Here is a 26731-nt window from a genome sequence, read left to right on the forward strand (position 1 = left end):
CAGATGTTTTCCCAGTATTTTCTAAAAAAACAAAATAGAGAACAATGAAAATGTTGTATAGAAGAAATAGGAATAAAACTCAAATTTCACACATATTTATATTTAAAAATTAACCTATCAGGAAATAAATAAACACACATGCACCGCATAGCATAAGATACACACTATATCAGAAACACACAGGAGAACAATATAGTGGTTGAGATTGCAGTATTTTCCAGAGAGTACTCTTTTCAAAATATAAGTGATCATAAAAAGATTATATTCATTGAAATAAATAATGGTTTCAAGTTTGTCCTTCAAAGTATTTCTTATTCCTTCTGACATTAGTTAGGATTTATCTTTCAATGTGTAAGATCTATAAGTGTTTTGGTTTAAATAATGTATATAGTCAGGTGTAGTGTTTGCAGTGGCTATGTGGTACACAGAATCCACAAACAGTACATTAGAGGATCTTGAACTAAGCCTCTAGCAGAACAACAGGATTATGTTCCTAGACCACTCTATTTACAACATTTATACCAACCTTGTCTTAGGTGAGTTTCTATTTTAACTGCCAGCTAAATAGAACAATTTTAAGCCAATGTCCATGAAGCAAAAAAAGAGAAATGACGTATTACATGACAATCCGCTGGGTAAATGCAATCCCATCGCCAAATCCTGGACAAATTTTGACACATCAGCCTCACTCAGTATAAATACATGGTAAAGATGTAGAAAAAATTGAATTTAGGTGACTCAAAAGGAATGTCTGCATAGCTAACACAACAAAGAATTCAAACAAGCAATAATGTGTTATAATTGAACTAGAGGCCCGGTGCACAAAAATTTGTGCACTCGGGGGGAAGGGGAGGTCCCTCAGCCCGGCCTGTGCCCTCTCCCAGTCTGGGACCCCTCGGGAGATAACGACCTGCTGGCTTAGGCCTACTCCTAGGTGGCAGAGGGCAGGCCCAATCCCTAGGTGCAGCCCCTGGTCGGGCTCAGAGCAGGGCTGATTGGGGAGTTGGGGCGCCGACCCCTGTCATGCACAGAGCAGGGCGGATTGGGAGGTTGTGATGCCACCCTCAGTCACGCTCAGGGTATGGCTGATTGGGGGGTTGGGGCACCGCCCCCTATCACACTCAAGGCAGGGTCAATGGGGAGTTTGCGGGCACCACCCCCTGTGATGCACAGAGCAGGGCCAATCTGGGGGTTGGGACGCTGCCCCCTGTCACTCACAGAGCAGGGCCAATCAGGGGGTTGGGGCACTGCCCCCCCCCCCCATCACGCACAGAGCAGGGCCCATCAGGGGGTTGGGGAGTTCCCCCCCTCTCATGCACAGAGCAGGGCCCATCAGGAGGTTGGGGAGCTCCCCTGTCATGCACAGAGTAGGGCCGATAGGGTAGTTAGGGCATCGCCCCGTCACACACAGAGCAGGGCGGATCAGGGGGTTGGGGCACCACCACTGTCACACTCAGGGCAGGGCTAATGGGGAGGTTATGGCTCTACCCCATCACAGACAGAGCAGGGCTCATGGGGGGGGGGGTGGGGAGCCACCCCCTGTCACACACAGAGCAGGGCCCGTGGAGGGGGGGGGGGCGGTTGGGGAGCCAGCCCCTGTCACACACAGAGCAGGGCCGATCAGGGGGTTGGGATGCCACACCCTGTCACACACAGAGCCGCAGGGCGATTAGGTGGTTTGGGCGCTGCCCCCTATCACGCTGATCCGGTGCTAGGAGGCCTCACGGCTCCGCTGATCCCGGTGCTGGGAGGCATATTACCCTTTTACTATATAGGATAGAGGCCTGGGGGCAGGCTGGTTTGCCCTGAAGGGTGTCCTGGATCAGGGTGGGGGTCCCCACTGGGGTGCCTGGCCATCCTGGATGAGGGGATGATGGCTGTTTGCAGCTGGTCACACACCCTTCAGGGTGGGGGCCCCCACTGGGGTGCCTGGCCAGTCTGGGTGAGGAACTGAGGGCTGCTTTCAGGCTGGTGGTTTTGACTGAAGCTCCCAACCACTCCTTTTTTTCTTTTTTTTTTTTTCTTCTGGGCCAGCTTTAGCTTTGGCTCTAGCTCTGAGGCTTCCGCTGCTGGTTTGTTTGCCGTTCTATAATCGAAACAATGTATAACTCCAGCTCTGAAATCCCAGCCGGCTATATTTGTTAGAATGTTTCAAACTGCCAGCTCAGAGGCCTGCAAGTCAGGCGGGGAACATTGGAGTCTGCAGTCAAGGGAGCAAGCAAGCCTCATGCTCACTTCCAGCTGCCTGGCTGCTGGCCGCCATCTTGGCTGACAGTTAATTTGCATAAGGATATGCTGATTAGCCAATGGGAAGGGTAGCGGTCGTACGCTAATTACCATTTTTCTCTTTTATTAGTGTAGATAGCAAGGGAACATGGAAACCTTCAGTTTGAAAGATAAGTAGTAAGGGAAAATTATGTAAAAATGTGCGTATGTTGAGTTTGGACTGATGATCACTGGTAGTTGAAGAAGAAGTTACAAGTAACATGAATTAGATATACAAATATTATATCAAATTGACTTCCATTGGGGGACATTGGTGATAGTGTCCTCAGTAAAGGAAAAATATAACATCATAGATAAAAACCAGCTATATTATTATTAAAATTTTCACTTTCATTTTTTACCCTCACATAGTAGAAGGAAGAAAGCAAGGATTATTTTCAAATAAAGACAAGTGTCAAAAAGGGTCACAAAAATTTAAACTTTCCATATGTGTCTCTTCCCCTGAATTCACATGCATAGCTTTTTAAATATCTTTTGTCCTTAAAAAGCTTAAAATATTTGGTGAATCTTTTATAAATTGATGTACCATATCACATTAGTTTATGGGGAACCTAATTATTTGACATTGATATAACTTGCGAAGTTTATGCCTGATATATCTATACCCACCTGGAACAACCTATAGTTGTTACAATAATATTTCCTGTATACCATATGCTGCAATTTTCATGCTGAAGAATACTGTGCAAATAGCAATGTGTATTTCCTAATACCTTCATCTTTTTGTCACACTTCTCAAGAAACCCTACCTGCAGGAGGCCATGAAAATGTTCTCCGTATCTGTGATTCCGCCTCAGTTTTTTGGTTTGTTTATTTTGTTCATTAGATTCCATATATAGTTGAAACCATGGTATTTATCTTTCTCTGTCTGACTACTTCCACTCAGGTACAATAGCCTCTAGGCCCATTCATGCTGACATGTGTTTCTTAGAACTGAACCCACAGTGTTCAAAGATCATCCTACGAATTTAACCTCCACAAGAGGCTATGATTGGAAATAACACCATGAAAGGAACTATAATACCACTCTGTGCAATATCAAATACTTCTACAAATATTAAGTGGAAATGATTTTTCCAAAATGAGAATTTTGTTATAGAAAATGCAAAACCATAAAACAGTTACTCTCTGGAAAATATCTTCCAAGAACAATCATGGGCAATATTTGTACATTGAAATCATGTGTACAAGGACAGGTAAAATAATATAATTCAAGATAATTCTTTATCAACTAATGATAATATAATTTACACAGGCTTTCACAGACAATGTATGATCAAAATATACTGAGAATTTTAGCGATTTTTGCATCCCTTCTGGTTAGGGATCTTTCAGAGGTATAGAAATGAGCACTCCACAATGGATGATGACACTGGCATAATCTTTGAATATGTTGCACAAAGATTTTTGAAAAATCAAACCTTGGGCCTATCAACCTAATGCCCATCATTTTAACAACTTCTTAGAGAAACTATAACAGATTTGGAAAACAGTATAATCCTGTGTAGGTAGGCGAAATCTGTATGGGATAAAAAAAAAAACACACAAACAAACAAACAAAAAAAGGAAGAAACAGAAAAAGTGGAAAGTTGGAAAATTGAAGTGGAGAGATGTAATGTGGGAGAATTCCAAAACCAATTTATTGGGAACGGACAGGTAGAAATCTAGAAAAATATTTATGTCAATATCTGGAAGACAGTGTCAAAGGCAGCAAACATTAAGGAAACACAATACCCATTAACAGTATTGGGAATAATGGGTACCTGAAAGTTTAATTTTCTTCTCCTGTCGTCCTTCTGAAAAACAAAATGAAGAGATCAAGGTAAATATCATGAGGAAAAAGAAGATAAAAAAGAAAAACCTAAAAGAAATCATCTGTGCAAAACCCTGCATGTAGCTGCAACCATAAAAAGCCTGCAATATATATTACCTTGGAATGTTATGGAAATGTACTATCCTTTGAAATTAAAATGATCATGAAAATAATAGCATTGCAAGGAGGGTGTTTAAGCCCTAAAGATTACATTTGTGTTGTACAAAAAAATCTTTTGGAACGTTCCCAGGTAATAATTTTCAAGTTTTTCAATTGAAATTTTGAGACTTGAGAAATGCATAATGATCAGTAACGATTCTGATGAATATACCATGCGTCCATTAGCCCTGACCGGTTTGGCTCAGTGGACAGAGCGTCGGCCTAAGGACTAAAGGGTCCCGAGTTCAACTCCAGTCAAGGGCATGTACCTTGGTTGCGGGCACATCCCCAATAGGGTGTGTGCAAGAGGCAGCTGATCCATGTTTCTCCTTCATCGAGGTTTCTAAGTCTCTATCCCTCTCCCTACCTCTCTGTAAAAATCAATGAAATATATTGAAGAAATAAGGCTTCCATTAAATATTAAATGACACTGCAGGTTAGCAATGTTAACATTGTGATAGTTAATAGCCAAAGAGAAAAACAGGTGTTATGGTTGCATATAAAGTTATTTCCAGAAACAACATGGTAAATATCTGCATACGTGTGAACACATTGGAAATATGTAGAAGGGCAGTGGAAAAAATGAGACTCAGGTTCACAATTAACCAATGAATTATACATATGTGTTAGTATATTAGGATCATTTCGCATCTCTTAAGATCAGGAATGTATCACATATTTATTCACTCAAATATGGAATTAATGATGTTGACGTGTATTGCAATGTGTTCCAGAAAAGTGAACAGATTGAGAACCTGTCCCTGTGCCTGAAAGACTAATGTCCTTCATTTTCACCAATGCAGTGAAACTAGAGCTTTTTTTTTTTTTTTTGAAAAACAGAAAATAAAAACCATCTTGTTTGAATAACAATAGTATGGAATGCATAAAATGGAAAAGAGAAATGTGAAAGTTTACAATACCAAATTAGAGAGATTTAATGTTACAGAAGACCTTAGTTAGTTAATTAAATGCAATGATCAAGGTAAACTGAAAGTCTATAAATGGCCTATAAATTAATTGAAGGGAACTAAAGGCAGTAGAAAGCAGTACTTTATCAGAGTTGTGAGTAAGATTTTAATAAATATTTACCAGATGTTTTCCCAGTATTTTCTAAAAAAACAAAATAGAGAACAATGAAAATGTTGTATAGAAGAAATAGGAATAAAAACTCAAATTTCACACATATTTATATTTAAAAATTAACCTATCAGGAAATAAATAAACACACATGCACCGCATAGCATAAGATACACACTATATCAGAAACACACAGGAGAACAATATAGTGGTTGAGATTGCAGTATTTTCCAGAGAGTACTCTTTTCAAAATATAAGTGATCATAAAAAGATTATATTCATTGAAATAAATAATGGTTTCAAGTTTGTCCTTCAAAGTATTTCTTATTCCTTCTGACATTAGTTAGGATTTATCTTTCAATGTGTAAGATCTATAAGTGTTTTGGTTTAAATAATGTATATAGTCAGGTGTAGTGTTTGCAGTGGCTATGTTGTACACAGAATCCACAAACAGTACATTAGAGGATCTTGAACTAAGCCTCTAGCAGAACAACAGGATTATGTTCCTAGACCACTCTATTTACAACATTTATACCAACCTTGTCTTAGGTGAGTTTCTATTTTAACTGCCAGCTAAATAGAACAATTTTAAGCCAATGTCCATGAAGCAAAAAAAGAGAAATGACGTATTACATGACAATCCGCTGGGTAAATGCAATCCCATCGCCAAATCCTGGACAAATTTTGACACATCAGCCTCACTCAGTATAAATACATGGTAAAGATGTAGAAAAAATTGAATTTAGGTGACTCAAAAGGAATGTCTGCATAGCTAACACAACAAAGAATTCAAACAAGCAATAATGTGTTATAATTGAACTAGAGGCCCGGTGCACAAAAATTTGTGCACTCGGGGGGAAGGGGAGGTCCCTCAGCCCGGCCTGTGCCCTCTCCCAGTCTGGGACCCCTCGGGAGATAACGACCTGCTGGCTTAGGCCTACTCCTAGGTGGCAGAGGGCAGGCCCAATCCCTAGGTGCAGCCCCTGGTCGGGCTCAGAGCAGGGCTGATTGGGGAGTTGGGGCGCCGACCCCTGTCATGCACAGAGCAGGGCGGATTGGGAGGTTGTGATGCCACCCTCAGTCACGCTCAGGGTATGGCTGATTGGGGGGTTGGGGCACCGCCCCCTATCACACTCAAGGCAGGGTCAATGGGGAGTTTGCGGCACCACCCCCTGTGATGCACAGAGCAGGGCCAATCTGGGGGTTGGGACGCTGCCCCCTGTCACTCACAGAGCAGGGCCAATCAGGGGGGTTGGGGCACTGCCCCCCCCCCGTCACGCACAGAGCAGGGCCCATCAGGGGGTTGGGGAGTTCCCCCCCTCTCATGCACAGAGCAGGGCCCATCAGGAGGTTGGGGAGCTCCCCTGTCATGCACAGAGTAGGGCCGATAGGGTAGTTAGGGCATCGCCCCGTCACACACAGAGCAGGGCGGATCAGGGGGTTGGGGCACCACCACTGTCACACTCAGGGCAGGGCTAATGGGGAGGTTATGGCTCTACCCCATCACAGACAGAGCAGGGCTCATGGGGGGAGGGTGGGGAGCCACCCCCTGTCACACACAGAGCAGGGCCCGTGGAGGGGGGGGGGCGGTTGGGGAGCCAGCCCCTGTCACACACAGAGCAGGGCCGATCAGGGGGGTTGGGATGCCACACCCTGTCACACACAGAGCCGCAGGGCGATTAGGTGGTTTGGGCGCTGCCCCCTATCACGCTGATCCGGTGCTAGGAGGCCTCACGGCTCCGCTGATCCCGGTGCTGGGAGGCATATTACCCTTTTACTATATAGGATAGAGGCCTGGGGGCAGGCTGGTTTGCCCTGAAGGGTGTCCTGGATCAGGGTGGGGGTCCCCACTGGGGTGCCTGGCCATCCTGGATGAGGGGATGATGGCTGTTTGCAGCTGGTCACACACCCTTCAGGGTGGGGGCCCCCACTGGGGTGCCTGGCCAGTCTGGGTGAGGAACTGAGGGCTGCTTTCAGGCTGGTGGTTTTGACTGAAGCTCCCAACCACTCCTTTTTTTCTTTTTTTTTTTTTTCTTCTGGGCCAGCTTTAGCTTTGGCTCTAGCTCTGAGGCTTCCGCTGCTGGTTTGTTTGCCGTTCTATAATCGAAACAATGTATAACTCCAGCTCTGAAATCCCAGCCGGCTATATTTGTTAGAATGTTTCAAACTGCCAGCTCAGAGGCCTGCAAGTCAGGCGGGGAACATTGGAGTCTGCAGTCAAGGGAGCAAGCAAGCCTCATGCTCACTTCCAGCTGCCTGGCTGCTGGCCGCCATCTTGGCTGACAGTTAATTTGCATAAGGATATGCTGATTAGCCAATGGGAAGGGTAGCGGTCGTACGCTAATTACCATTTTTCTCTTTTATTAGTGTAGATAGCAAGGGAACATGGAAACCTTCAGTTTGAAAGATAAGTAGTAAGGGAAAATTATGTAAAAATGTGCGTATGTTGAGTTTGGACTGATGATCACTGGTAGTTGAAGAAGAAGTTACAAGTAACATGAATAGATATACAAATATTATATCAAATTGACTTCCATTGGGGGACATTGGTGATAGTGTCCTCAGTAAAGGAAAAATATAACATCATAGATAAAAACCAGCTATATTATTATTAAAATTTTCACTTTCATTTTTTACCCTCACATAGTAGAAGGAAGAAAGCAAGGATTATTTTCAAATAAAGACAAGTGTCAAAAAGGGTCACAAAAATTTAAACTTTCCATATGTGTCTCTTCCCCTGAATTCACATGCATAGCTTTTTAAATATCTTTTGTCCTTAAAAAGCTTAAAATATTTGGTGAATCTTTTATAAATTGATGTACCATATCACATTAGTTTATGGGGAACCTAATTATTTGACATTGATATAACTTGCGAAGTTTATGCCTGATATATCTATACCCACCTGGAACAACCTATAGTTGTTACAATAATATTTCCTGTATACCATATGCTGCAATTTTCATGCTGAAGAATACTGTGCAAATAGCAATGTGTATTTCCTAATACCTTCATCTTTTTGTCACACTTCTCAAGAAACCCTACCTGCAGGAGGCCATGAAAATGTTCTCCGTATCTGTGATTCCGCCTCAGTTTTTTGGTTTGTTTATTTTGTTCATTAGATTCCATATATAGTTGAAACCATGGTATTTATCTTTCTCTGTCTGACTACTTCCACTCAGGTACAATAGCCTCTAGGCCCATTCATGCTGACATGTGTTTCTTAGAACTGAACCCACAGTGTTCAAAGATCATCCTACGAATTTAACCTCCACAAGAGGCTATGATTGGAAATAACACCATGAAAGGAACTATAATACCACTCTGTGCAATATCAAATACTTCTACAAATATTAAGTGGAAATGATTTTTCCAAAATGAGAATTTTGTTATAGAAAATGCAAAACCATAAAACAGTTACTCTCTGGAAAATATCTTCCAAGAACAATCATGGGCAATATTTGTACATTGAAATCATGTGTACAAGGACAGGTAAAATAATATAATTCAAGATAATTCTTTATCAACTAATGATAATATAATTTACACAGGCTTTCACAGACAATGTATGATCAAAATATACTGAGAATTTTAGCGATTTTTGCATCCCTTCTGGTTAGGGATCTTTCAGAGGTATAGAAATGAGCACTCCACAATGGATGATGACACTGGCATAATCTTTGAATATGTTGCACAAAGATTTTTGAAAAATCAAACCTTGGGCCTATCAACCTAATGCCCATCATTTTAACAACTTCTTAGAGAAACTATAACAGATTTGGAAAACAGTATAATCCTGTGTAGGTAGGCGAAATCTGTATGGGATAAAAAAAAAACACACAAACAAACAAACAAAAAAAGGAAGAAACAGAAAAAGTGGAAAGTTGGAAAATTGAAGTGGAGAGATGTAATGTGGGAGAATTCCAAAACCAATTTATTGGGAACGGACAGGTAGAAATCTAGAAAAATATTTATGTCAATATCTGGAAGACAGTGTCAAAGGCAGCAAACATTAAGGAAACACAATACCCATTAACAGTATTGGGAATAATGGGTACCTGAAAGTTTAATTTTCTTCTCCTGTCGTCCTTCTGAAAAACAAAATGAAGAGATCAAGGTAAATATCATGAGGAAAAAGAAGATAAAAAAGAAAAACCTAAAAGAAATCATCTGTGCAAAACCCTGCATGTAGCTGCAACCATAAAAAGCCTGCAATATATATTACCTTGGAATGTTATGGAAATGTACTATCCTTTGAAATTAAAATGATCATGAAAATAATAGCATTGCAAGGAGGGTGTTTAAGCCCTAAAGATTACATTTGTGTTGTACAAAAAAATCTTTTGGAACGTTCCCAGGTAATAATTTTCAAGTTTTTCAATTGAAATTTTGAGACTTGAGAAATAGAAATGCATAATGATCAGTAACGATTCTGATGAATATACCATGCGTCCATTAGCCCTGACCGGTTTGGCTCAGTGGACAGAGCGTCGGCCTAAGGACTAAAGGGTCCCGAGTTCAACTCCAGTCAAGGGCATGTACCTTGGTTGCGGGCACATCCCCAATAGGGTGTGTGCAAGAGGCAGCTGATCCATGTTTCTCCTTCATCGAGGTTTCTAAGTCTCTATCCCTCTCCCTACCTCTCTGTAAAAATCAATGAAATATATTGAAGAAATAAGGCTTCCATTAAATATTAAATGACACTGCAGGTTAGCAATGTTAACATTGTGATAGTTAATAGCCAAAGAGAAAAACAGGTGTTATGGTTGCATATAAAGTTATTTCCAGAAACAACATGGTAAATATCTGCATACGTGTGAACACATTGGAAATATGTAGAAGGGCAGTGGAAAAATGAGACTCAGGTTCACAATTAACCAATGAATTATACATATGTGTTAGTATATTAGGATCATTTCGCATCTCTTAAGATCAGGAATGTATCACATATTTATTCACTCAAATATGGAATTAATGATGTTGACGTGTATTGCAATGTGTTCCAGAAAAGTGAACAGATTGAGAACCTGTCCCTGTGCCTGAAAGACTAATGTCCTTCATTTCACCAACGCAGTGAAACTAGAGCTTTTTTTTTTTTTTTTTGAAAAACAGAAAATAAAAACCATCTTGTTTGAATAACAATAGTATGGAATGCATAAAATGGAAAAGAGAAATGTGAAAGTTTACAATACCAAATTAGAGAGATTTAATGTTACAGAAGACCTTAGTTAGTTAATTAAATGCAATGATCAAGGTAAACTGAAAGTCTATAAATGGCCTATAAATTAATTGAAGGGAACTAAAGGCAGTAGAAAGCAGTACTTTATCAGAGTTGTGAGTAAGATTTTAATAAATATTTACCAGATGTTTTCCCAGTATTTTCTAAAAAAACAAAATAGAGAACAATGAAAATGTTGTATAGAAGAAATAGGAATAAAACTCAAATTTCACACATATTTATATTTAAAAATTAACCTATCAGGAAATAAATAAACACACATGCACCGCGCATAAGATACACACTATATCAGAAACACACAGGAGAACAATATAGTGGTTGAGATTGCAGTATTTTCCAGAGAGTACTCTTTTCAAAATATAAGTGATCATAAAAAGATTATATTCATTGAAATAAATAATGGTTTCAAGTTTGTCCTTCAAAGTATTTCTTATTCCTTCTGACATTAGTTAGGATTTATCTTTCAATGTGTAAGATCTATAAGTGTTTTGGTTTAAATAATGTATATAGTCAGGTGTAGTGTTTGCAGTGGCTATGTTGTACACAGAATCCACAAACAGTACATTAGAGGATCTTGAACTAAGCCTCTAGCAGAACAACAGGATTATGTTCCTAGACCACTCTATTTACAACATTTATACCAACCTTGTCTTAGGTGAGTTTCTATTTTAACTGCCAGCTAAATAGAACAATTTTAAGCCAATGTCCATGAAGCAAAAAAAGAGAAATGACGTATTACATGACAATCCGCTGGGTAAATGCAATCCCATCGCCAAATCCTGGACAAATTTTGACACATCAGCCTCACTCAGTATAAATACATGGTAAAGATGTAGAAAAAATTGAATTTAGGTGACTCAAAAGGAATGTCTGCATAGCTAACACAACAAAGAATTCAAACAAGCAATAATGTGTTATAATTGAACTAGAGGCCCGGTGCACAAAAATTTGTGCACTCGGGGGGAAGGGGAGGTCCCTCAGCCCGGCCTGTGCCCTCTCCCAGTCTGGGACCCCTCGGGAGATAACGACCTGCTGGCTTAGGCCTACTCCTAGGTGGCAGAGGGCAGGCCCAATCCCTAGGTGCAGCCCCTGGTCGGGCTCAGAGCAGGGCTGATTGGGGAGTTGGGGCGCCGACCCCTGTCATGCACAGAGCAGGGCGGATTGGGAGGTTGTGATGCCACCCTCAGTCACGCTCAGGGTATGGCTGATTGGGGGGTTGGGGCACCGCCCCCTATCACACTCAAGGCAGGGTCAATGGGGAGTTTGCGGCACCACCCCCTGTGATGCACAGAGCAGGGCCAATCTGGGGGTTGGGACGCTGCCCCCTGTCACTCACAGAGCAGGGCCAATCAGGGGGTTGGGGCACTGCCCCCCCCCCCCCCATCACGCACAGAGCAGGGCCCATCAGGGGGTTGGGGAGTTCCCCCCTCTCATGCACAGAGCAGGGCCCATCAGGAGGTTGGGGAGCTCCCCTGTCATGCACAGAGTAGGGCCGATAGGGTAGTTAGGGCATCGCCCCGTCACACACAGAGCAGGGCGGATCAGGGGGTTGGGGCACCACCACTGTCACACTCAGGGCAGGGCTAATGGGGAGGTTATGGCTCTACCCCATCACAGACAGAGCAGGGCTCATGGGGGGGGGGGGGGTGGGGAGCCACCCCCTGTCACACACAGAGCAGGGCCCGTGGAGGGGGGGGGGCGGTTGGGGAGCCAGCCCCTGTCACACACAGAGCAGGGCCGATCAGGGGGTTGGGATGCCACACCCTGTCACACACAGAGCCGCAGGGCGATTAGGTGGTTTGGGCGCTGCCCCCTATCACGCTGATCCGGTGCTAGGAGGCCTCACGGCTCCGCTGATCCCGGTGCTGGGAGGCATATTACCCTTTTACTATATAGGATAGAGGCCTGGGGGCAGGCTGGTTTGCCCTGAAGGGTGTCCTGGATCAGGGTGGGGGTCCCCACTGGGGTGCCTGGCCATCCTGGATGAGGGGATGATGGCTGTTTGCAGCTGGTCACACACCCTTCAGGGTGGGGGCCCCCACTGGGGTGCCTGGCCAGTCTGGGTGAGGAACTGAGGGCTGCTTTCAGGCTGGTGGTTTTGACTGAAGCTCCCAACCACTCCTTTTTTTCTTTTTTTTTTTTTCTTCTGGGCCAGCTTTAGCTTTGGCTCTAGCTCTGAGGCTTCCGCTGCTGGTTTGTTTGCCGTTCTATAATCGAAACAATGTATAACTCCAGCTCTGAAATCCCAGCCGGCTATATTTGTTAGAATGTTTCAAACTGCCAGCTCAGAGGCCTGCAAGTCAGGCGGGGAACATTGGAGTCTGCAGTCAAGGGAGCAAGCAAGCCTCATGCTCACTTCCAGCTGCCTGGCTGCTGGCCGCCATCTTGGCTGACAGTTAATTTGCATAAGGATATGCTGATTAGCCAATGGGAAGGGTAGCGGTCGTACGCTAATTACCATTTTTCTCTTTTATTAGTGTAGATAGCAAGGGAACATGGAAACCTTCAGTTTGAAAGATAAGTAGTAAGGGAAAATTATGTAAAAATGTGCGTATGTTGAGTTTGGACTGATGATCACTGGTAGTTGAAGAAGAAGTTACAAGTAACATGAATAGATATACAAATATTATATCAAATTGACTTCCATTGGGGGACATTGGTGATAGTGTCCTCAGTAAAGGAAAAATATAACATCATAGATAAAAACCAGCTATATTATTATTAAAATTTTCACTTTCATTTTTTACCCTCACATAGTAGAAGGAAGAAAGCAAGGATTATTTTCAAATAAAGACAAGTGTCAAAAAGGGTCACAAAAATTTAAACTTTCCATATGTGTCTCTTCCCCTGAATTCACATGCATAGCTTTTTAAATATCTTTTGTCCTTAAAAAGCTTAAAATATTTGGTGAATCTTTTATAAATTGATGTACCATATCACATTAGTTTATGGGGAACCTAATTATTTGACATTGATATAACTTGCGAAGTTTATGCCTGATATATCTATACCCACCTGGAACAACCTATAGTTGTTACAATAATATTTCCTGTATACCATATGCTGCAATTTTCATGCTGAAGAATACTGTGCAAATAGCAATGTGTATTTCCTAATACCTTCATCTTTTTGTCACACTTCTCAAGAAACCCTACCTGCAGGAGGCCATGAAAATGTTCTCCGTATCTGTGATTCCGCCTCAGTTTTTTGGTTTGTTTATTTTGTTCATTAGATTCCATATATAGTTGAAACCATGGTATTTATCTTTCTCTGTCTGACTACTTCCACTCAGGTACAATAGCCTCTAGGCCCATTCATGCTGACATGTGTTTCTTAGAACTGAACCCACAGTGTTCAAAGATCATCCTACGAATTTAACCTCCACAAGAGGCTATGATTGGAAATAACACCATGAAAGGAACTATAATACCACTCTGTGCAATATCAAATACTTCTACAAATATTAAGTGGAAATGATTTTTCCAAAATGAGAATTTTGTTATAGAAAATGCAAAACCATAAAACAGTTACTCTCTGGAAAATATCTTCCAAGAACAATCATGGGCAATATTTGTACATTGAAATCATGTGTACAAGGACAGGTAAAATAATATAATTCAAGATAATTCTTTATCAACTAATGATAATATAATTTACACAGGCTTTCACAGACAATGTATGATCAAAATATACTGAGAATTTTAGCGATTTTTGCATCCCTTCTGGTTAGGGATCTTTCAGAGGTATAGAAATGAGCACTCCACAATGGATGATGACACTGGCATAATCTTTGAATATGTTGCACAAAGATTTTTGAAAAATCAAACCTTGGGCCTATCAACCTAATGCCCATCATTTTAACAACTTCTTAGAGAAACTATAACAGATTTGGAAAACAGTATAATCCTGTGTAGGTAGGCGAAATCTGTATGGGATAAAAAAAAAACACACAAACAAACAAACAAAAAAAGGAAGAAACAGAAAAAGTGGAAAGTTGGAAAATTGAAGTGGAGAGATGTAATGTGGGAGAATTCCAAAACCAATTTATTGGGAACGGACAGGTAGAAATCTAGAAAAATATTTATGTCAATATCTGGAAGACAGTGTCAAAGGCAGCAAACATTAAGGAAACACAATACCCATTAACAGTATTGGGAATAATGGGTACCTGAAAGTTTAATTTTCTTCTCCTGTCGTCCTTCTGAAAAACAAAATGAAGAGATCAAGGTAAATATCATGAGGAAAAAGAAGATAAAAAAGAAAAACCTAAAAGAAATCATCTGTGCAAAATCCTGCATGTAGCTGCAACCATAAAAAGCCTGCAATATATATTACCTTGGAATGTTATGGAAATGTACTATCCTTTGAAATTAAAATGATCATGAAAATAATAGCATTGCAAGGAGGGTGTTTAAGCCCTAAAGATTACATTTGTGTTGTACAAAAAAATCTTTTGGAACGTTCCCAGGTAATAATTTTCAAGTTTTTCAATTGAAATTTTGAGACTTGAGAAATGCATAATGATCAGTAACGATTCTGATGAATATACCATGCGTCCATTAGCCCTGACCGGTTTGGCTCAGTGGACAGAGCGTCGGCCTAAGGACTAAAGGGTCCCGAGTTCAACTCCAGTCAAGGGCATGTACCTTGGTTGCGGGCACATCCCCAATAGGGTGTGTGCAAGAGGCAGCTGATCCATGTTTCTCCTTCATCGAGGTTTCTAAGTCTCTATCCCTCTCCCTACCTCTCTGTAAAAATCAATGAAATATATTGAAGAAATAAGGCTTCCATTAAATATTAAATGACACTGCAGGTTAGCAATGTTAACATTGTGATAGTTAATAGCCAAAGAGAAAAACAGGTGTTATGGTTGCATATAAAGTTATTTCCAGAAACAACATGGTAAATATCTGCATACGTGTGAACACATTGGAAATATGTAGAAGGGCAGTGGAAAAATGAGACTCAGGTTCACAATTAACCAATGAATTATACATATGTGTTAGTATATTAGGATCATTTCGCATCTCTTAAGATCAGGAATGTATCACATATTTATTCACTCAAATATGGAATTAATGATGTTGACGTGTATTGCAATGTGTTCCAGAAAAGTGAACAGATTGAGAACCTGTCCCTGTGCCTGAAAGACTAATGTCCTTCATTTCACCAACGCAGTGAAACTAGAGCTTTTTTTTTTTTTTTTGAAAAACAGAAAATAAAAACCATCTTGTTTGAATAACAATAGTATGGAATGCATAAAATGGAAAAGAGAAATGTGAAAGTTTACAATACCAAATTAGAGAGATTTAATGTTACAGAAGACCTTAGTTAGTTAATTAAATGCAATGATCAAGGTAAACTGAAAGTCTATAAATGGCCTATAAATTAATTGAAGGGAACTAAAGGCAGTAGAAAGCAGTACTTTATCAGAGTTGTGAGTAAGATTTTAATAAATATTTACCAGATGTTTTCCCAGTATTTTCTAAAAAAACAAAATAGAGAACAATGAAAATGTTGTATAGAAGAAATAGGAATAAAACTCAAATTTCACACATATTTATATTTAAAAATTAACCTATCAGGAAATAAATAAACACACATGCACCGCATAGCATAAGATACACACTATATCAGAAACACACAGGAGAACAATATAGTGGTTGAGATTGCAGTATTTTCCAGAGAGTACTCTTTTCAAAATATAAGTGATCATAAAAAGATTATATTCATTGAAATAAATAATGGTTTCAAGTTTGTCCTTCAAAGTATTTCTTATTCCTTCTGACATTAGTTAGGATTTATCTTTCAATGTGTAAGATCTATAAGTGTTTTGGTTTAAATAATGTATATAGTCAGGTGTAGTGTTTGCAGTGGCTATGTTGTACACAGAATCCACAAACAGTACATTAGAGGATCTTGAACTAAGCCTCTAGCAGAACAACAGGATTATGTTCCTAGACCACTCTATTTACAACATTTATACCAACCTTGTCTTAGGTGAGTTTCTATTTTAACTGCCAGCTAAATAGAACAATTTTAAGCCAATGTCCATGAAGCAAAAAAAGAGAAATGACGTATTACATGACAATCCGCTGGGTAAATGCAATCCCATCGCCAAATCCTGGACAAATTTTGACACATCAGCCTCACTCAGTATAAATACATGGTAAAGATGTAGAAAAAATTGAATTTAGGTGACTCAAAAGGAATGTCTGCATAGCTAACACAACAAAGAATTCAAACAAGCAATAATGTGTTATAATTGAACTAGAGGCCCGGTGCACAAAAATTTGTGCACTCGGGGGGAAGGGGAGGTCCCTCAGCCCGGCCTGTGCCCTCTCCCAGTCTGGGACCCCTCGGGAGATAACGACCTGCTGGCTTAGGCCTACTCCTAGGTGGCAGAGGGCAGGCCCAATCCCTAGGTGCAGCCCCTGGTCGGGCTCAGAGCAGGGCTGATTGGGGAGTTGGGGCGCCGACCCCTGTCATGCACAGAGCAGGGCGGATTGGGAGGTTGTGATGCCACCCTCAGTCACGCTCAGGGTATGGCTGATTGGGGGGTTGGGGCACCGCCCCCTATCACACTCAAGGCAGGGTCAATGGGGAGTTTGCGGCACCACCCCCTGTGATGCACAGAGCAGGGCCAATCTGGGGGTTGGGACGCTGCCCCCTGTCACTCACAGAGCAGGGCCAATCAGGGGGTTGGGGCACTGCCCCCCCCCCGTCACGCACAGAGCAGGGCCCATCAGGGGGTTGGGGAGTTCCCCCCTCTCATGCACAGAGCAGGGCCCATCAGGAGGTTGGGGAGCTCCCCTGTCATGCACAGAGTAGGGCCGATAGGGTAGTTAGGGCATCGCCCCGTCACACACAGAGCAGGGCGGATCAGGGGGTTGGGGCACCACCACTGTCACACTCAGGGCAGGGCTAATGGGGAGGTTATGGCTCTACCCCATCACAGACAGAGCAGGGCTCATGGGGGGAGGGTGGGGAGCCACCCCCTGTCACACACAGAGCAGGGCCCGTGGAGGGGGGGGGCGGTTGGGGAGCCAGCCCCTGTCACACACAGAGCAGGGCCGATCAGGGGGTTGGGATGCCACACCCTGTCACACACAGAGCCGCAGGGCGATTAGGTGGTTTGGGCGCTGCCCCCTATCACGCTGATCCGGTGCTAGGAGGCCTCACGGCTCCGCTGATCCCGGTGCTGGGAGGCATATTACCCTTTTACTATATAGGATAGAGGCCTGGGGGCAGGCTGGTTTGCCCTGAAGGGTGTCCTGGATCAGGGTGGGGGTCCCCACTGGGGTGCCTGGCCATCCTGGATGAGGGGATGATGGCTGTTTGCAGCTGGTCACACACCCTTCAGGGTGGGGGCCCCCACTGGGGTGCCTGGCCAGTCTGGGTGAGGAACTGAGGGCTGCTTTCAGGCTGGTGGTTTTGACTGAAGCTCCCAACCACTCCTTTTTTTCTTTTTTTTTTTTTCTTCTGGGCCAGCTTTAGCTTTGGCTCTAGCTCTGAGGCTTCCGCTGCTGGTTTGTTTGCCGTTCTATAATCGAAACAATGTATAACTCCAGCTCTGAAATCCCAGCCGGCTATATTTGTTAGAATGTTTCAAACTGCCAGCTCAGAGGCCTGCAAGTCAGGCGGGGAACATTGGAGTCTGCAGTCAAGGGAGCAAGCAAGCCTCATGCTCACTTCCAGCTGCCTGGCTGCTGGCCGCCATCTTGGCTGACAGTTAATTTGCATAAGGATATGCTGATTAGCCAATGGGAAGGGTAGCGGTCGTACGCTAATTACCATTTTTCTCTTTTATTAGTGTAGATAGCAAGGGAACATGGAAACCTTCAGTTTGAAAGATAAGTAGTAAGGGAAAATTATGTAAAAATGTGCGTATGTTGAGTTTGGACTGATGATCACTGGTAGTTGAAGAAGAAGTTACAAGTAACATGAATAGATATACAAATATTATATCAAATTGACTTCCATTGGGGGACATTGGTGATAGTGTCCTCAGTAAAGGAAAAATATAACATCATAGATAAAAACCAGCTATATTATTATTAAAATTTTCACTTTCATTTTTTACCCTCACATAGTAGAAGGAAGAAAGCAAGGATTATTTTCAAATAAAGACAAGTGTCAAAAAGGGTCACAAAAATTTAAACTTTCCATATGTGTCTCTTCCCCTGAATTCACATGCATAGCTTTTTAAATATCTTTTGTCCTTAAAAAGCTTAAAATATTTGGTGAATCTTTTATAAATTGATGTACCATATCACATTAGTTTATGGGGAACCTAATTATTTGACATTGATATAACTTGCGAAGTTTATGCCTGATATATCTATACCCACCTGGAACAACCTATAGTTGTTACAATAATATTTCCTGTATACCATATGCTGCAATTTTCATGCTGAAGAATACTGTGCAAATAGCAATGTGTATTTCCTAATACCTTCATCTTTTTGTCACACTTCTCAAGAAACCCTACCTGCAGGAGGCCATGAAAATGTTCTCCGTATCTGTGATTCCGCCTCAGTTTTTTGGTTTGTTTATTTTGTTCATTAGATTCCATATATAGTTGAAACCATGGTATTTATCTTTCTCTGTCTGACTACTTCCACTCAGGTACAATAGCCTCTAGGCCCATTCATGCTGACATGTGTTTCTTAGAACTGAACCCACAGTGTTCAAAGATCATCCTACGAATTTAACCTCCACAAGAGGCTATGATTGGAAATAACACCATGAAAGGAACTATAATACCACTCTGTGCAATATCAAATACTTCTACAAATATTAAGTGGAAATGATTTTTCCAAAATGAGAATTTTGTTATAGAAAATGCAAAACCATAAAACAGTTACTCTCTGGAAAATATCTTCCAAGAACAATCATGGGCAATATTTGTACATTGAAATCATGTGTACAAGGACAGGTAAAATAATATAATTCAAGATAATTCTTTATCAACTAATGATAATATAATTTACACAGGCTTTCACAGACAATGTATGATCAAAATATACTGAGAATTTTAGCGATTTTTGCATCCCTTCTGGTTAGGGATCTTTCAGAGGTATAGAAATGAGCACTCCACAATGGATGATGACACTGGCATAATCTTTGAATATGTTGCACAAAGATTTTTGAAAAATCAAACCTTGGGCCTATCAACCTAATGCCCATCATTTTAACAACTTCTTAGAGAAACTATAACAGATTTGGAAAACAGTATAATCCTGTGTAGGTAGGCGAAATCTGTATGGGATAAAAAAAAAACACACAAACAAACAAACAAAAAAAGGAAGAAACAGAAAAAGTGGAAAGTTGGAAAATTGAAGTGGAGAGATGTAATGTGGGAGAATTCCAAAACCAATTTATTGGGAACGGACAGGTAGAAATCTAGAAAAATATTTATGTCAATATCTGGAAGACAGTGTCAAAGGCAGCAAACATTAAGGAAACACAATACCCATTAACAGTATTGGGAATAATGGGTACCTGAAAGTTTAATTTTCTTCTCCTGTCGTCCTTCTGAAAAACAAAATGAAGAGATCAAGGTAAATATCATGAGGAAAAAGAAGATAAAAAAGAAAAACCTAAAAGAAATCATCTGTGCAAAACCCTGCATGTAGCTGCAACCATAAAAAGCCTGCAATATATATTACCTTGGAATGTTATGGAAATGTACTATCCTTTGAAATTAAAATGATCATGAAAATAATAGCATTGCAAGGAGGGTGTTTAAGCCCTAAAGATTACATTTGTGTTGTACAAAAAAATCTTTTGGAACGTTCCCAGGTAATAATTTTCAAGTTTTTCAATTGAAATTTTGAGACTTGAGAAATGCATAATGATCAGTAACGATTCTGATGAATATACCATGCGTCCATTAGCCCTGACCGGTTTGGCTCAGTGGACAGAGCGTCGGCCTAAGGACTAAAGGGTCCCGAGTTCAACTCCAGTCAAGGGCATGTACCTTGGTTGCGGGCACATCCCCAATAGGGTGTGTGCAAGAGGCAGCTGATCCATGTTTCTCCTTCATCGAGGTTTCTAAGTCTCTATCCCTCTCCCTACCTCTCTGTAAAAATCAATGAAATATATTGAAGAAATAAGGCTTCCATTAAATATTAAATGACACTGCAGGTTAGCAATGTTAACATTGTGATAGTTAATAGCCAAAGAGAAAAACAGGTGTTATGGTTGCATATAAAGTTATTTCCAGAAACAACATGGTAAATATCTGCATACGTGTGAACACATTGGAAATATGTAGAAGGGCAGTGGAAAAATGAGACTCAGGTTCACAATTAACCAATGAATTATACATATGTGTTAGTATATTAGGATCATTTCGCATCTCTTAAGATCAGGAATGTATCACATATTTATTCACTCAAATATGGAATTAATGATGTTGACGTGTATTGCAATGTGTTCCAGAAAAGTGAACAGATTGAGAACCTGTCCCTGTGCCTGAAAGACTAATGTCCTTCATTTCACCAACGCAGTGAAACTAGAGCTTTTTTTTTTTTTTTTGAAAAACAGAAAATAAAAACCATCTTGTTTGAATAACAATAGTATGGAATGCATAAAATGGAAAAGAGAAATGTGAAAGTTTACAATACCAAATTAGAGAGATTTAATGTTACAGAAGACCTTAGTTAGTTAATTAAATGCAATGATCAAGGTAAACTGAAAGTCTATAAATGGCCTATAAATTAATTGAAGGGAACTAAAGGCAGTAGAAAGCAGTACTTTATCAGAGTTGTGAGTAAGATTTTAATAAATATTTACCAGATGTTTTCCCAGTATTTTCTAAAAAAACAAAATAGAGAACAATGAAAATGTTGTATAGAAGAAATAGGAATAAAACTCAAATTTCACACATATTTATATTTAAAAATTAACCTATCAGGAAATAAATAAACACACATGCACCGCATAGCATAAGATACACACTATATCAGAAACACACAGGAGAACAATATAGTGGTTGAGATTGCAGTATTTTCCAGAGAGTACTCTTTTCAAAATATAAGTGATCATAAAAAGATTATATTCATTGAAATAAATAATGGTTTCAAGTTTGTCCTTCAAAGTATTTCTTATTCCTTCTGACATTAGTTAGGATTTATCTTTCAATGTGTAAGATCTATAAGTGTTTTGGTTTAAATAATGTATATAGTCAGGTGTAGTGTTTGCAGTGGCTATGTTGTACACAGAATCCACAAACAGTACATTAGAGGATCTTGAACTAAGCCTCTAGCAGAACAACAGGATTATGTTCCTAGACCACTCTATTTACAACATTTATACCAACCTTGTCTTAGGTGAGTTTCTATTTTAACTGCCAGCTAAATAGAACAATTTTAAGCCAATGTCCATGAAGCAAAAAAAGAGAAATGACGTATTACATGACAATCCGCTGGGTAAATGCAATCCCATCGCCAAATCCTGGACAAATTTTGACACATCAGCCTCACTCAGTATAAATACATGGTAAAGATGTAGAAAAAATTGAATTTAGGTGACTCAAAAGGAATGTCTGCATAGCTAACACAACAAAGAATTCAAACAAGCAATAATGTGTTATAATTGAACTAGAGGCCCGGTGCACAAAAATTTGTGCACTCGGGGGGAAGGGGAGGTCCCTCAGCCCGGCCTGTGCCCTCTCCCAGTCTGGGACCCCTCGGGAGATAACGACCTGCTGGCTTAGGCCTACTCCTAGGTGGCAGAGGGCAGGCCCAATCCCTAGGTGCAGCCCCTGGTCGGGCTCAGAGCAGGGCTGATTGGGGAGTTGGGGCGCCGACCCCTGTCATGCACAGAGCAGGGCGGATTGGGAGGTTGTGATGCCACCCTCAGTCACGCTCAGGGTATGGCTGATTGGGGGGTTGGGGCACCGCCCCCTATCACACTCAAGGCAGGGTCAATGGGGAGTTTGCGGCACCACCCCCTGTGATGCACAGAGCAGGGCCAATCTGGGGGTTGGGACGCTGCCCCCTGTCACTCACAGAGCAGGGCCAATCAGGGGGTTGGGGCACTGCCCCCCCCCCGTCACGCACAGAGCAGGGCCCATCAGGGGGTTGGGGAGTTCCCCCCTCTCATGCACAGAGCAGGGCCCATCAGGAGGTTGGGGAGCTCCCCTGTCATGCACAGAGTAGGGCCGATAGGGTAGTTAGGGCATCGCCCCGTCACACACAGAGCAGGGCGGATCAGGGGGTTGGGGCACCACCACTGTCACACTCAGGGCAGGGCTAATGGGGAGGTTATGGCTCTACCCCATCACAGACAGAGCAGGGCTCATGGGGGGAGGGTGGGGAGCCACCCCCTGTCACACACAGAGCAGGGCCCGTGGAGGGGGGGGGCGGTTGGGGAGCCAGCCCCTGTCACACACAGAGCAGGGCCGATCAGGGGGTTGGGATGCCACACCCTGTCACACACAGAGCCGCAGGGCGATTAGGTGGTTTGGGCGCTGCCCCCTATCACGCTGATCCGGTGCTAGGAGGCCTCACGGCTCCGCTGATCCCGGTGCTGGGAGGCATATTACCCTTTTACTATATAGGATAGAGGCCTGGGGGCAGGCTGGTTTGCCCTGAAGGGTGTCCTGGATCAGGGTGGGGGTCCCCACTGGGGTGCCTGGCCATCCTGGATGAGGGGATGATGGCTGTTTGCAGCTGGTCACACACCCTTCAGGGTGGGGGCCCCCACTGGGGTGCCTGGCCAGTCTGGGTGAGGAACTGAGGGCTGCTTTCAGGCTGGTGGTTTTGACTGAAGCTCCCAACCACTCCTTTTTTTCTTTTTTTTTTTTTCTTCTGGGCCAGCTTTAGCTTTGGCTCTAGCTCTGAGGCTTCCGCTGCTGGTTTGTTTGCCGTTCTATAATCGAAACAATGTATAACTCCAGCTCTGAAATCCCAGCCGGCTATATTTGTTAGAATGTTTCAAACTGCCAGCTCAGAGGCCTGCAAGTCAGGCGGGGAACATTGGAGTCTGCAGTCAAGGGAGCAAGCAAGCCTCATGCTCACTTCCAGCTGCCTGGCTGCTGGCCGCCATCTTGGCTGACAGTTAATTTGCATAAGGATATGCTGATTAGCCAATGGGAAGGGTAGCGGTCGTACGCTAATTACCATTTTTCTCTTTTATTAGTGTAGATAGCAAGGGAACATGGAAACCTTCAGTTTGAAAGATAAGTAGTAAGGGAAAATTATGTAAAAATGTGCGTATGTTGAGTTTGGACTGATGATCACTGGTAGTTGAAGAAGAAGTTACAAGTAACATGAATAGATATACAAATATTATATCAAATTGACTTCCATTGGGGGACATTGGTGATAGTGTCCTCAGTAAAGGAAAAATATAACATCATAGATAAAAACCAGCTATATTATTATTAAAATTTTCACTTTCATTTTTTACCCTCACATAGTAGAAGGAAGAAAGCAAGGATTATTTTCAAATAAAGACAAGTGTCAAAAAGGGTCACAAAAATTTAAACTTTCCATATGTGTCTCTTCCCCTGAATTCACATGCATAGCTTTTTAAATATCTTTTGTCCTTAAAAAGCTTAAAATATTTGGTGAATCTTTTATAAATTGATGTACCATATCACATTAGTTTATGGGGAACCTAATTATTTGACATTGATATAACTTGCGAAGTTTATGCCTGATATATCTATACCCACCTGGAACAACCTATAGTTGTTACAATAATATTTCCTGTATACCATATGCTGCAATTTTCATGCTGAAGAATACTGTGCAAATAGCAATGTGTATTTCCTAATACCTTCATCTTTTTGTCACACTTCTCAAGAAACCCTACCTGCAGGAGGCCATGAAAATGTTCTCCGTATCTGTGATTCCGCCTCAGTTTTTTGGTTTGTTTATTTTGTTCATTAGATTCCATATATAGTTGAAACCATGGTATTTATCTTTCTCTGTCTGACTACTTCCACTCAGGTACAATAGCCTCTAGGCCCATTCATGCTGACATGTGTTTCTTAGAACTGAACCCACAGTGTTCAAAGATCATCCTACGAATTTAACCTCCACAAGAGGCTATGATTGGAAATAACACCATGAAAGGAACTATAATACCACTCTGTGCAATATCAAATACTTCTACAAATATTAAGTGGAAATGATTTTTCCAAAATGAGAATTTTGTTATAGAAAATGCAAAACCATAAAACAGTTACTCTCTGGAAAATATCTTCCAAGAACAATCATGGGCAATATTTGTACATTGAAATCATGTGTACAAGGACAGGTAAAATAATATAATTCAAGATAATTCTTTATCAACTAATGATAATATAATTTACACAGGCTTTCACAGACAATGTATGATCAAAATATACTGAGAATTTTAGCGATTTTTGCATCCCTTCTGGTTAGGGATCTTTCAGAGGTATAGAAATGAGCACTCCACAATGGATGATGACACTGGCATAATCTTTGAATATGTTGCACAAAGATTTTTGAAAAATCAAACCTTGGGCCTATCAACCTAATGCCCATCATTTTAACAACTTCTTAGAGAAACTATAACAGATTTGGAAAACAGTATAATCCTGTGTAGGTAGGCGAAATCTGTATGGGATAAAAAAAAAACACACAAACAAACAAACAAAAAAAGGAAGAAACAGAAAAAGTGGAAAGTTGGAAAATTGAAGTGGAGAGATGTAATGTGGGAGAATTCCAAAACCAATTTATTGGGAACGGACAGGTAGAAATCTAGAAAAATATTTATGTCAATATCTGGAAGACAGTGTCAAAGGCAGCAAACATTAAGGAAACACAATACCCATTAACAGTATTGGGAATAATGGGTACCTGAAAGTTTAATTTTCTTCTCCTGTCGTCCTTCTGAAAAACAAAATGAAGAGATCAAGGTAAATATCATGAGGAAAAAGAAGATAAAAAAGAAAAACCTAAAAGAAATCATCTGTGCAAAACCCTGCATGTAGCTGCAACCATAAAAAGCCTGCAATATATATTACCTTGGAATGTTATGGAAATGTACTATCCTTTGAAATTAAAATGATCATGAAAATAATAGCATTGCAAGGAGGGTGTTTAAGCCCTAAAGATTACATTTGTGTTGTACAAAAAAATCTTTTGGAACGTTCCCAGGTAATAATTTTCAAGTTTTTCAATTGAAATTTTGAGACTTGAGAAATGCATAATGATCAGTAACGATTCTGATGAATATACCATGCGTCCATTAGCCCTGACCGGTTTGGCTCAGTGGACAGAGCGTCGGCCTAAGGACTAAAGGGTCCCGAGTTCAACTCCAGTCAAGGGCATGTACCTTGGTTGCGGGCACATCCCCAATAGGGTGTGTGCAAGAGGCAGCTGATCCATGTTTCTCCTTCATCGAGGTTTCTAAGTCTCTATCCCTCTCCCTACCTCTCTGTAAAAATCAATGAAATATATTGAAGAAATAAGGCTTCCATTAAATATTAAATGACACTGCAGGTTAGCAATGTTAACATTGTGATAGTTAATAGCCAAAGAGAAAAACAGGTGTTATGGTTGCATATAAAGTTATTTCCAGAAACAACATGGTAAATATCTGCATACGTGTGAACACATTGGAAATATGTAGAAGGGCAGTGGAAAAATGAGACTCAGGTTCACAATTAACCAATGAATTATACATATGTGTTAGTATATTAGGATCATTTCGCATCTCTTAAGATCAGGAATGTATCACATATTTATTCACTCAAATATGGAATTAATGATGTTGACGTGTATTGCAATGTGTTCCAGAAAAGTGAACAGATTGAGAACCTGTCCCTGTGCCTGAAAGACTAATGTCCTTCATTTCACCAACGCAGTGAAACTAGAGCTTTTTTTTTTTTTTTTGAAAAACAGAAAATAAAAACCATCTTGTTTGAATAACAATAGTATGGAATGCATAAAATGGAAAAGAGAAATGTGAAAGTTTACAATACCAAATTAGAGAGATTTAATGTTACAGAAGACCTTAGTTAGTTAATTAAATGCAATGATCAAGGTAAACTGAAAGTCTATAAATGGCCTATAAATTAATTGAAGGGAACTAAAGGCAGTAGAAAGCAGTACTTTATCAGAGTTGTGAGTAAGATTTTAATAAATATTTACCAGATGTTTTCCCAGTATTTT

At 41.0% G+C, this 26731-nt stretch overlaps 1 protein-coding gene across 1 annotated transcript; it reads right to left on the bottom strand.

Annotated features, from left to right (window-relative positions):
* On the bottom strand, window positions 1-26731 carry LOC139001245 (processed variable antigen-like; the record flags this gene model as incomplete). Its single annotated transcript, XM_070402961.1, has 11 exons — window positions 1-21; window positions 4050-4082; window positions 5348-5368; window positions 9394-9426; window positions 10697-10717; window positions 14743-14775; window positions 16039-16059; window positions 20079-20111; window positions 21375-21395; window positions 25415-25447; window positions 26711-26731. Coding segments are annotated over 11 exons (291 nt in total), but the record flags the coding sequence as incomplete, so codon positions are not given.

The sequence above is a fragment of the Myotis yumanensis genome, unplaced genomic scaffold, assembly GCF_028538775.1.
Source record: "Myotis yumanensis isolate MYYU_CA2020_CCGP unplaced genomic scaffold, mMyoYum1.0.hap1 SCAF_233, whole genome shotgun sequence".
In the NCBI taxonomy this organism is placed as follows: domain Eukaryota; kingdom Metazoa; phylum Chordata; class Mammalia; order Chiroptera; family Vespertilionidae; genus Myotis; species Myotis yumanensis.